This window comes from Saimiri boliviensis, chromosome 16 (genome assembly GCF_048565385.1).
Source record: "Saimiri boliviensis isolate mSaiBol1 chromosome 16, mSaiBol1.pri, whole genome shotgun sequence".
Taxonomy (NCBI): Eukaryota; Metazoa; Chordata; class Mammalia; order Primates; family Cebidae; genus Saimiri; species Saimiri boliviensis.
In genome coordinates, this window is record NC_133464.1 from 30,410,177 (window position 1) to 30,423,531 (window position 13,355).

At 42.9% G+C, this 13,355-nt stretch overlaps 1 protein-coding gene across 1 annotated transcript; it reads right to left on the reverse strand.

Moving 5' to 3' along the window:
* Positions 1 to 235: 235 nt before the first annotated feature.
* On the reverse strand, positions 236 to 8,032 carry LOC141581605 (syncytin-1-like). The gene is made up of 2 exons (XM_074387550.1): positions 7,825 to 8,032; positions 236 to 2,143 (listed from the first exon to the last, which is right to left on the reverse strand). The coding sequence occupies exon 2, from the start codon at positions 2,136 to 2,138 to the stop codon at positions 684 to 686; it is 1,455 nt and encodes a 484-aa protein (XP_074243651.1). The 5' UTR covers positions 2,139 to 2,143; positions 7,825 to 8,032; the 3' UTR covers positions 236 to 683.
* Between the last annotated feature and the right edge of the window lie 5,323 nt (positions 8,033 to 13,355).

Here is a 13,355-nt window from a genome sequence, read left to right on the forward strand (position 1 = left end):
TGTCTTGCCCGTGATCAGGTCCTCCATTGGTGGCCCGCCACCACGCCCGGGGCATGCTTTTGGCGGGGAGGGCTGATGCAACCTTTTGTTCCAATAGCATCAGCTTAGCCTGGGTTCCCAACATCTCCTCCCTTTTTCTTTAAAAAAGAGGAGGCGGACCTTAACCAGCTAGGGGAGGTAGAGGCTGTGCTCCTCCTGAGCCTTAATTTTCAGGCTTACAGGTACCTTTTTGGGAGGAGAGGATTTTTCGAGTACCAACCTCTATGCAAGCCAGCTTACCTCTCAGGAGACTCGACAGTAGCCTTAGTAAGGCCTCTCCTTGCAGTGCCTTGCCTTGCACCTAGCGGTGTCCATTACCTTCGTAAAGCATAGTGTCGAGCGGTATGCTGCTCCCGTAGGAGGGGAACCGGCTACAGTCTGCCATATTCTAGATCACGCGTTGCTAGTTGGTGATAGTGGATTTGTATGGGCTTTCCCAGTAGGGAATTGAGCTGATCCCTGATTAACGCTGTTACTCGTCTTAGGATCCAAGGGGCAAAAGAGAAGAACAGGATGATAGCGAATAAGGGTCCAAGGAAGGGGAGGAGGTAAGGGAGAAGTCCATTGAGGCCGGTGAGGAAGGGATTATCTGCAAGTGCCTTGCGTCTTCGTTCGAGGTCTTCTTGTAGATTTTTTATTTTATCTCAGACAATTCCTGACTTGTTGGCATAAAAGCAGCAACGTTCCTGTAGAGCCAAACAGATACCTCCCTGTTCTGCAGTGAGTAGGTCTAAGCCTCTTCTGTTTTGTAGGACTACTTCGGCTAGGGAATCTAGTTGGTCCTGTAAGTCATTGATGGTGCTAGACAAGGCTTGGACGTCGTTAATAAGTTGATGGGAAAGTTTTGTGTAAGATTGAACAGCCACCCCGAGTCCTGCTGTACCGGTAGCGACTGCTGTAGAGACACCCAATCCTACTAGTAGGGGAATCAGTGTAACGGCTCGTTTCTGCCGCCCTGCAATATAGTCAAAGGTAGGGATAGGGACAGGGTCATCACCAGAAATAATGTCTATATCTGGCAAGAGGGCGGCTAACACACATGACCCTGTCCAGTTTGCAGGCAGAGCAGTAAAGGCGAGGTTGTTGCCGCAAACAAAAGCTTGGCCTGGGCCAGGGCAAAGGGCCTCACTGTGGTTGGAACTACTGGAGCAGTTTACAAAGTTGGCAACGCCAACCGGAATATCAAAGCTGTTGTTTTGTGCACCTTTAAAGAAGCAAGGGTATACTTGGGAAGGCATGGGCTGGACTCTAAAGGGTAAGCTGGGGGTGCAATTATTTTGTGAGGCATTAAAACTAGATATATTGACAGGGAAGGCTAGGGGCATGGAGGTACCTTGATTTAAGCATAACCAGCAATTTTGGGCTAGGCTGGGGTTGGAGATATTGAGGGCCTGGTGGGTGGCTGACAAAATGTCAAGCATTTGCGCATCAATGTCAGGTCCTCTTGGTTTTGAGCGAGCTAGGGGGTGGTAGGATAACTTAGGGAATTGGCTTTGAATAATAAGCTCTATTTGTTTTTGTACATAAAGCTCTCTCACAGCATCTTGGGGTCCGCCACCGTCGGAGACGTGAATAGGGGCTTGCTGATTCCAACAAACCGATTTTCCAATCGTGCCATCGCATCCGGCCTGGAGGACCCCATGAGGTTGTAGGCCGCTGGTGACAGGATTGGTTTCTGAGGTGCTCATTGTTCTTTGTAGAATGGCAGTAAAATAAGTATTATTGTCAAGAGTACACTGTGAGAAACTAGAATAGCAGGAGGAGTGCATCTGGGGTTCAATGTTGCCTCTGCACTCGCTTGGGCACGGGCCTGGGCGGCCATTAATGACCGGTATACTAGGGGGCTTGCGCACACAAAGCCACTTAGGTGAAGATACTCCATTCCAATTGGTGTCATAGGTAAGATAGGCATTTTTGTCCCCACAATCTGTTACCTGAGTGTAAGTTGGGGTGGCGTAATTATTGGTCTGAGTCCCCCCTTTACAGTCACATGGCGCTCCAAAGAGGGCAGTGTAAATGTCTTCGGATGGCTTTCCAAGTCCTCCCTTTGTGACTGGGCAGAGGCGTGGGTGCAGTAGGAGGATGAGGATGCAGAGCATTCTTTCTGGAAGAAGAGAAAAAGAGCTCCTCAGGGCGAGCCTTTTGGCCCTGGGGCTGTATTTGGGTTACTTGGCCTGTCACACAAGGGGGCTGTCTGATTATTGATGTGTCTAATTAGTCGCTCAGGGAGCCAGCGGGGGCCATCCTCCTTTTGATCGTATATGCAGGCTGAGCCTCGCCCCCATATGAGGACAGGGTCAGGGCCCTTCCAAACACTGGTGAGAGGGTCACGCCACATAACCGTAGCATGCTGCTGAGAAGTTTGGGGATGCCATAGACGGTCAGCTGCCGAGCGACCTTGACTGTCAAGCTGTAGAAAATTTAGTTGAAATAGGGCATGACTAAGAAGGTTTCTGGGTTGTTGCATAGAAAACCCAAGGGGGGAGCGGGCTAAGCGATTTAGGGCATTTTTTAATGTTTGATGAGCTCGTTCAACTACTCCTTGACCCTGGGGGTTGTACGGTATACCAGTAACATGTTTGATTTGGAGTTTTTGGCAAAAGTCTTGGAAGTTTTTTCCAGTATATCCTGGGCCATTGTCTGTTTTAATGGTGTGCGGTTTTCCTATGGTAGCAAGACAGTGGATAACATGAGAGATAACATTTTTTGATGCTTCACCTGTTTGGGGAGTGGCTAAGATAAAACCACTAAATGTGTCAACAGTAACATGAACAAACCTCTGTTTTCCAAAAGGAGTAAAATGAGTGACATCCATTTGCCAAATGGCATTGGGGACTAAACCACGGGGGTTCACGCCAAGATGGGGTACAGGGGTGGCTACGACACATTGTTTGCAAGCTTTTACAATATCTCTGGCTTGTTCTCTAGTAATTTTATAGAGTAATCGTAGGGTGTGTGCATTGAGGTGATGTAGGGTGTGAGCTTGAGTAGCCTCATGTATTGGGTCACTTATAATGGGGAAAATCTGTGTGGCAGCATCAGCTAAGGCATTGCCTTCAGCCAGGGGTCCTGGAAGATTTAGGTGGGCCCGAAGATGTCCGATAAAGAAAGGGTGTTGTCTGTTTAAAATTAGCTGTTGCAGTTTAGAAAATAAGGGGGTAGCATTGGTTGAAGATTTGATAAAGGGAACTGTCTCTAAAAGAGGGACTGATTGAGCAATATACGCACTGTCAGTGTACAAGTTAAACGGTTGGTGGGCTAGAACTGTGAACACCTGGAGAATAGCATAGAGTTCAACAAGTTGAGCTGACAGGTAGGGGGATTTTATTGAGACGGGTTGATTATCAATAACGTATGCAGCAATTCCGTTTGAGGATCCATCAGTGAAAACTAGCGTGGCTTGAGGAATTGGGGCAGATTTTGTGATCTTGGGGAATATGAACTGGTGAAGCTTGGCAAATTGGATAACAGGGTCACTGGGGTAATGATTGTCTATGTCTCCTGTGAAGGAGGATAATGCAATGGCCCATTCGTCAGAGGTTTGCAGGAGCCAGGTTAATTGGTCCTGGGTGTATGGAATGATTATAGAGTGGGGGTCCCTGCCAAACAGTTGGCGGCCAGTGTACCGACCCTTAATAATTAACATGGCGAGGAGCGAGGGGTAGGTGAGTAAGACTTTTGATGGGGAGGCAGGTAGATGGAGCCAAAGGAGGGGGCTTCCGTATTTAGTAGGGTCTGTACCGTTTGGTTGCCAAAACACCGCGGTGGGTGTATGGGGAGTTGGGAGCAAGAGGAGTACTAGGGGAAGGTTATACGAAATTTGGTGAACACTTTGATTTTGGATAGCCTTGTTGATGAGGGCTAGAGATTGCTTTGCCTCTGGGGTCAGTGCTCGAACCGATAAAGGATTTGGATCGCCTTTTAGAATATTGTTAAGGGGAACAAGGGCACTGGTGGGCAATTTTAAATAGGGTCGAAGCCACTGAATGTCCCCGAGTAATTTTTGGAAATCGTTAAGGGTTTTTAAGTGATCAGTTTTTAAGCAGACTCGGGGAGTAAATACTTGCTGATGGTGTAACTCAAATCCTAAATAAGAAAATGGCTCAGACACTTGTACCTTGTCTGGAGCAATTTTTAGTCCATATGAGGTAAGACAGGATATAATGTGAGCATAGCAGGCCTTGGCTGCCTCGGCGCTATCACAAGCAAGAAGGATGTCATCCATATAATGGAGGATATAGGCCTCTGGCCACTGGGATCTTACTGGGGCAATGGCGGCAGCAACAAATTTTTGGCACAGTGTGGGACTGTTGGCCATGCCCTGTGGCAGAACCTTCCACTGATAACGAGGCATAGGACTTTGGAAGTTGATTTGAGGGACGCTAAAGGCAAAGTAAGGTCTGTCTTCAGGGTGTAAGGGGATGGTAAAGAAACAATCCTTAAGGTCAATAACAATTTTGTGATAGTTTAGGGGAATGGCTACAGGAGAAGGAAGACCAGGCTGAAGGGCTCCCATGGGGACCATTACCTTATTAACGGCTCTCAGATCTTGTAAAAGACGCCAGCTACCTGATTTTTTCTTAATGATAAATATAGGAGTGTTCCATGGAGAATTTGTGGGCTCAATATGTCCTGCTGCGAGCTGTTCCTGTACTAACGCAATGGCAGCGAGGGTTTTCTCATATGTAAGTGGCCACTGATCAACCCACACAGGGTCTGTAATTTTCCAGGAAATTTTGTCAGCGTGGGGTACAGGAATGTCAATGGCCGCTACGGTAAATTTTGGTGGAATCCTAGGCCTGTTTTGTCTTTTTTGGGGGTAATAGTAATGGGCTGGGTGATTCCTTGATTATTTTTTCCCAACCCTTGGCCGGGGAGATACCCCTGGCTTAGCATTTGGGTCATGACAGTATCGTTGGGACTGCACATGACAAGTTTCATTTGAGAGAGGATGTCCCTTCCCCAGAGATTGACTGGCAGATTGGGGAGGACATAAGGGGTAATGTGACCATTATTGCCTTCAGAGTCCTCCCACTTAAGCATTTGAGCACTTTGTTGGGGGTTGGTGGCCTGGCCAATACCGCGCAGGTGAGTAGCAACGGTTGTTAACGGCCAGTTCCTCGGCCAGTGAGTGTAAGATATAACGGTGGCATCGGCCCCTGTATCAAGAATGCCAGAAAAGAGCTTACCATTTAATTTAAGTTTCAGGGTAGGCCGCTGTTGAGAAATTTGTTGAACCCAGTAGACATCAGAAGACCCAGGGGCACTAGCCCCGCGGTAGGGCTTATGGAAATTGGAGTTAATTTGTTGGAGGGGGAGAATGACTATTTGAGCTAGTCTGGTGCCCTTTGGGATGGTGACTAAATCTTTAGTTGTAGAGAGAATGATATGGATTTCTCCATCAAAATCATTGTCTAATATGCCGGGCAGAACTTGGATCCCTTGGAGGGTAGAGCTGGCTCTGCCTAATATGAGGCCGAATGTCTGGGGTGGTAAGGGTCCATATATTCCAACTGGAAGTATCAGAGGGCTATTTTGGGTGGTTAGTATTGTGTCGGTGGTGGTACAGAGGTCCAGTCCTGCACTGCCCGCTGTTGCTCGCCAGAGGTCTGTGACGTAGCGGCGTGGTTGATTACTGGGAGGGCAGGGGTTGGCTGGCGGTATTGGGGGGTGAACTGTGAAGCCCCGGAGTTCATCCCGGTAGTGGGGCCCTGGGGCTGGCCCCTGTTCAAGTTTCCCTGCCTAATAATGGGTTGTCCATTAATGTCTAATCGAGAACGGCATTCTGAAGCCCAGTGAAATCCTTTTTTGCAGCGAGGACATTTTGTTGTGGGACCTAAATTTTTTATAAGGCTAGCCTGTGGGGCATTAGGTTGAGTTGGGAGTTGAGTAGGTGGTTGTATTTTTTGGGGGCAGTTTCTTGAAAGATGGCCGGGTTGGTGACAATTATAGCAAAGGCGGGCCTGGGCTCCAGGCAGTTGCGCGGGGGCAAGATTTTGGAGGGCAGCTCCTATGGCTAGGCCAACAGCATGGGCAGAGCCAATACCAGAGCAGAGGCGAACATAGTCGCAAAGCTCCTTCTGCCTAAAAGGCCGAATTGCACTTTGGCAAGCGGGGTTAGCGTTTTCATAGGCTAGGTGTTTTACAAAGGAGCTCTCACTTTCCCCGGAGCCAAAAAGGCGATCTGCCGTCTCCTGGAGGCGGCTTACAAAATCACTGTATGACTCATCGGGGCCTTGTCTAATCTTTGCAAGGGAAGTAGTAGCCGCTCCCTTTTGAGGGAGTCGCTTCCAGGCTTTTAGGCCTGCGGACTGAATCTGGGTTAAAAGCCCTGGGGGGAATTGGGCCTGTTTGTCATTGCTCTGATAAGGGCTGGCGCCCAGGAATTTTTTAAGGGTCCATCCTTTGGAGGAGGCCTTACGCGCGTTGCGCTCTGCAAACTGTTTGGAAATATCCTCATACTCAGACTTCCAAAGGATATTGTCCCCTCCGCTCAGCGCAGCACGAGACAAGAAAAACCAATCACTAGGGGTAAGCCATCTTTCACTAAGACTCTCTACAAGGGCCACGGTAAAGGGGGCAGTAGGACCATAGTTAGCAACAGCAGTTTTAATTTTTTCTATGGTCTTTAGATTTAGCCGCTTATAGGAATGGGTGTAGGTAGGCTCGGTGGGCTCTGAGCTTTCCTCCTCCTCATCCTCTGAGTCAGATTCTCCGGAATCTGCTTCCTCCTCCTCAGGGATGGTGTGCGTGTCAGGGTGAGGAGACGCTCGGCCCGTGGTATTGGAGCTAACCTGTCCCTGACTTCTGGTAACGGGAAAAGCCATAACTCCCGCGGGAGGTAGAAGGGCCAAATCGGACAGTTTTGTGACTAAGGTTTTAACCCCATCAAGAAGAGAAACAGTCTCATCAATGGGACCGGAGGGTTTGGCTAGGGCTACACCGGGCAAGTTTGGGGCCGTGGGGGAACCAGGAACGCCTGAAGTAGGGGCATGCAAAACAGGAGCCGCAACTGCCACTGGGGGCACTGCTGTAGGAACATAGGGCGGTGGCCGGAAAGGTGGCAATGCCGGGGTGTTAGTTAATTGGGGCCAATCAGGGTTGTTATATTGGGCAGCTGCCTCTTCCAGATCTGCTTGATCGGCGGGATTTAGTTGATCATCCTGACTACCCGAGTTATGGAAGGTTTTAGAATTAGCAAGCAAGGGCAAATGTTGGGGCGGAGTATGCGCCCGAGAATGAGGACTTTGAATGGGGGGGTCCGTAAGGGTTGCAAGGTTGGGGTACAGTGAAGACTGCCCTGTATCATCTGAACCAATGTCAATTGCAACCGAGGGGCAGGTAGAAGGGGCCCTAGAGGGAGGGCGAGAGGAGGCCTTTTCAGAGGTGGTAATTGTTACAGGGGCTTGTCTAGATGGAGGTCGGGAGTGGCTAATAAGAATTTTGTGACCCTCCTTGCAGAGGCGTTGAATGTCAGGGGAGTCGCCCTGATTAGTAAGGACGTCCCTTATTAAATTATAATAATTAAAAGTGGTGATCGGAATAGTCTCAGGACCAAAAACACGGTAATAGTCGTTCAGACAATCACCAACACGTCCCCAAACACGGGAGTCAATAGACCCTTCCTGGGGGAACCATGGACATGTTTTAAAAATGAAACTAAAAAAGGAGACAAGGTCTTTCTTGCGAACCCGAATTCTACGCACCTTGAGAGATTCCTTTAACTGACTTATAAAGAGATCATTTTCACTGTGTGAAGATGCTTGTCCCATGATTGGGTCTTACCTGAGTAATGCCGCCGTCGAAATGAGGAACGAACTCCAGGAGTCGGCTCGCGGTCGGGTGGTCCGCGGTGCTCCGTGCGGGGAATCGGTTAATCGGGACGGCCGTGCAGGGAACCGGTTACAGGGGACGGCGGTCCACGGAGGCCGGCATCGAGCCCCACGTCTGGGCGCCACTTGCTCTGTCCCGCAGAGCAACAAACAGGAACCCGAGCAAGCCTGTCGTGGATGAGAAAGGGATGGGACAAGAGGCGCGAAGAATGGCAGCAAGACAAAAGTTCTGATCAAGCTGCAAAGTTTATTTCAAAATGGGTTCCTTATATAGGGAGGGGAGAGGGTAGAGAGGGGAAAGGGGAAGTAGTTCTGATAGGCTGGGAGACGAGTGTTTAGCTCATGATCAGCTACCCCATTGGTGCAGCCATGCATGTTCTGTGCGTGATCAGGTCCTCCATTGGTGGCCCTGAGGCATGTCTTGCCCGTGATCAGGTCCTCCATTGGTGGCCCTGAGGCATGTCTTGCCCGTGATCAGGTCCTCCATTGGTGGCCCGCCACCACGCCCGGGGCATGCTTTTGGCGGGGAGGGCTGATGCAACCTTTTGTTCCAATAGCATCAGCTTAGCCTGGGTTCCCAACATTTTTCCACCCATGATATTATGTAAGTTAACCTTGATTCTGGAACATAGAACTATAGAAAATAGTTAACATAGTCTACCTTTGAGCCAAGTACACAGTGGGATGAAGCTTTATTTTTGTAATTGTAAAATAAACATAATCTATTATAACCTTGATGCATCAAGGAAAATTGATTTTCTTTGAAGCATTTATTTTTATCATTTATTAAAAAATGTTTAAGCAGAGGTATTTGATCTTTCAAGAATACAAAAAAAAACAGTGACAAATATGGCAAAGTAAGTACAAATAATACATATCAGTGTGTGTGTGTGTGTGTGTGTGTGTGTGTGTGTTTTAACTGTACTTTCAGTTCTGGGGTACACGTGCAGATCTTGCAGGATTATTGCATAGGTACACACATGCCATGGTGGTTTGCTGTCTCCATCCCCTTGTCACCTGCATCAGTCATTTCTCCCAGTGTTATCCCTCCCATCAGTGTGTTTTTAAAGGAATATTATCTGAATTCCTTTTTCAAAATCTGAGCATGAAAAAAATAGGTATACCAAATTACAGATTCATTTCTCAATTGCTTAAATCTTCACCAAGCAAAATACGTACCTGGTATCAGATAACTCTAATAGTAACCTTGTTCCCTGTAAGCTCCTTCTTCCAGCAACAATTTTCCTTAAAGAAGACATAAGTCAAGGTTTTACATTTTAAGAATTTCCAGATGTGTTTCTTGAAAACAACATAGTACATGTTTTTGTTATCCTGCTTTTCTTCTGGGAGAAAGAAGTCCATGAAAATTTGCTATGAGTTAGCTTCTCTTTGAGCACATTTTAATTTCATGCCCTTACCCTTACTTAATACAACAAGACTATTGGAGTTATACACTGAGTGAATGTCCTGATGAGGCCTTAGATGTGACTTTGGATTTCTCTACTTACAGCATAGGCAAGAAAATCCAGTGGCCATTCATGTCCACCTCCATACAGATTAAGGGTAAGAATTGCTTCATAATTTTAAATCAGTATATAAATTAACATTTCCTGATCACTGGCTATGTGTGTGAGAGGATAAAGGAAGAATAACAACAATAAAAAGCTAATGTATGTCCTATGCACTCTAGTACTTCACAACAGAAGGAAAATGCTGTTATCTAACGTGTGATGCTAATAAACTGGCAATAATTAGAATATTTGTATTCATGTGCCAGATTCAGAGAAACTCAAATAAGACAGAAAATGTAGGACAGCTCACATAAAAGAGGTTAAAGCCTTTCTAAGTAGAATAAAAGTTGATGCAAAATGCTTATAGGTATGAAACATCCTTGCGTGATAGAGATCTAAACACAGCTGAGTGTCTATAATGCAACAATGGGAGAAGCTGAAGCTGAGAAGTATAAAGGAACCAAATTTTAAAGATGGCAAAAATAGTTTGCGTCATGATTTATAATATTTAATACATTAGCATTAATAGTTTTTAAGCTTTACATAACTTGCAAATGAATATGTAGCCTTTTAAACAGTTATATATCAACCAACTGACAAGTCGATTGGAAGAATTTTCAATGCCATTTTTGCTAACTTGTGTCGGTTTACAAGCCTCTGTTGTCCTCTCTTAGTATATATTTACAGGCATTAATATTTTCCTTCAAATGTCATACGGCTTATAAAATTACAAAACCATTTAGAATGAAGTTCTTGTGTCATGCCTTGGATTTCATATGGAGCATTCACATGTCTGTCTGACAAGTAAAATACTTTATAGTTCCTCAAATATTTAAGCTTTCTTTTAGGGAAAGTAGCGCTAAAATCATTGGTTATTGTCTAGATTAACCAAGTGTTCATCATTCTGAGACATCTAGTTAATGATTTTTATTAAATAAAATAATGTAATAGAATATAATATGGAAAAATATTATGTTTTTCATTCACAAATTAAGTTCCTAAGTAATCACATTATTAATCAAGTGTTCATTATTCTGAGACATCTAGCTAATGATTTTTATTAAATAAAATAATGTAATATGATATAATATGGAAAAATATTATGTTTTATATTCACAAATTAAATTCCTAAGTAATCACATTATTCTAAACAGAATATTAGTAAGACATTGCTTGTTTGGTTTAAAAAAAATTCCTACGCTATAAAATCGTATTTCTAAAATGAAAAAACAGATTGTCAGCATTCTTTTATACATACCGAGGTAACTGAGACGTTGTTTTTCCCTTTTATATTTTAGATGTTTCTATTAGACTTAACAGTAAATAATTTAGTGAGTAATTATGAAATATCAGTGTGTGTCACATAAAACCTATAATTTACTTTTTACTTCAACAAATGTAAAGTTAGTTTGATCTTTCTACATAGCTTATCTGAAAATGTTCTTAGTTCATCATTCTGAAAGAACTGTTGAAAATCTTTTGGGAATTCTTGAAATAAAATAAGTTATTTTAGCAACTACATTATTCTTACTAAATGTTTTGCTCATTTCTTTAAAAATATTTTTAAATTAAGCCATATTTTTGAATATCAGTTTATATTTTCACTGTTCATCATGTGAATTCAGCATAAAGAGTTACAGTTGCCAATGTGGGAAATTAAATTTCTCCACCCAGAAATTGCAGACAGAATTGATGTCATTTGTCCTTTCAGTCACAAAAATAACTGCTATTTTTTGGTTGAAATTAAATATAAAAGAAAGATTCATTGTATTTTATGTTTTCAAGGCATTACTCTAAGCACTTTACATATATTTTCTTATTAAATTTTCACAGAAAGCCTGTAAACTTAGAATTATATTATACATTACAGAAGATTAAATTGAGTTTTACATGTTAAATAACTTGTCCAAGACTAAAATTTAAGCCTCTTAAATTCTGATTCCAAAGCCTCCATTTTCACCCTGAGAGCTGCATGTTGTTTCTTCACTAATAGTCACTAAAAGGAGAAATTTATGAACGTCCTAGCAAGAAAAAGGTAATACACTGGACATTTACTAACTAGTTACAAGAGATAAGGATTTCTTCTTCAGAAAATAGAAGAGGAAAACTCTCAGGTCCAACACTAAGACTTGTCAAGAGCAATACTACTTCTAAAGAATTCAAGATCATGGGTAAAAAAAAAAATAAAAATAAAAAATGTCCTGTATAGAAAGGGTGATTTTAAGCACAAATAACTAGAACAGCCGTAATTCAAGGCAGTATACACAAAACAGTAGATAGAATACTGTAGTAAGAGTTGAGTAACAACCAACATAACAGCAACAACAACAAAATGTTGCTTGAGGAAAGTCAAGGCAATGTATTTGGATAAAATTTATGATAGGCGAGGAAATGGTTTACAGGATATGAGATGCAATAGTGAGACACATCTAAGCAGACCAGAAACAATGGGGGAAGAGACTTAGGTGCCTTCAATGAACCTTTTCCTTGTTTCAGTATAAAAAAGGCACTGTACAACGTCTTCATATTTTTTTTTCCAACTCAGTTACTTTAAAATTTAAAATTACTGTTTTTATCCTGAATTATAACATATATGGGTACATTTTATGAATCATAAAGATACAGCTCAATGAGTTATCAGTCCCATGGAACTATCTCCCTGGTCAACAGTTAGAATAATACTGACAATCCAGGAAATTCACCATTAATCCTCTTCAATTCTCAAGGTTAATCATAATCCTTACTTTGAAAGCTAAAATCTAGTTTTATTGTTTTTTAACAGTTTATATCAATAACAGCCCAACATGTAGGATTTACAACTGGCTTCTCAATATTGTATCTGTGAAATCCATCTATGTGGCTGAAGGTAATTCAAGATGTTTTATTTTCATTGATATAGTATTCCATTACATGGAGATATTACATACTTCTAAAACTACTGATATACATATGAGTTGTTTCAATATTTGCATTATTATGGATAATACTGGCATACACATACAGGTTGAGCAACCCTAATCTGAAAATCTAAAATCTGATATGATACAAAATCCAAAACTTTTTCAGCACCAATATGGTACCCCGAGTGGGAAATTCCACATCTGACCTTAAGTGGCAGGTCTCTTTAGAAACTACAACACACAACACACAGTTTCTTCAGTGTCCTCAAGTAAAAAAAAAAGAAAAAGAAAAAGAAAAAAAAAAAAAAAAAGACACCGTTCCAGTCCCCTTGGACTGCAGTATGTCTTTTCCGCAGACAGCATGGCAATAGCAAGCAATCACAGACTGTCTACATGAGTGACTGAGATAGTAACACCTTTGCTTTCTGATGCATCAGTTTAATGTACACAAACTTTGTTTTATGCACAAAATTCTTATTATTTACTTATTTATTTTTAGAGACAAAGTCTTAATCTGTTCCCCAGACTGGATCATAGCTCAATGTAGCCTTGAATTCCTAGCCCAAACTATTACTGTGCCTTAGCCTCCTGAGTAGTGGGGACCACAGGTGTGTAATCTATGTAACATATACATTTTTAGCTACATATTAGAAATGAATTTTCCCGTGATGCTATACTCTTTTCAGCAAATAATATTCAAATTCACTGAATGCAAATTTGTCACTATGATGGCAAAATTTAAAATGACTTAGTTATTGTATGTTTTACATACCATAAAATATCAAGTGCATATTTCTGTATTATTAACTACAGGTACTGTGTTAAACAATATATCTCTAAAAATATTTCTGTAGCATAACTGTAACTTCATATCTATGGAATAATTCCCATATCCTATACCCCACAGTCTTTGGCAACCACAATTGAATTCTCTGTTTCAATGAATTTGACTATTTCAGACACTGCATAGAAGTAGAATATTGCAGTGCTTGTTTAACTGGAACCGAATTATTTAACTGAGCAACAGGTCCAGGTTCATCTACGTTGTTGTGATGACTAAAATTACCTTCTTT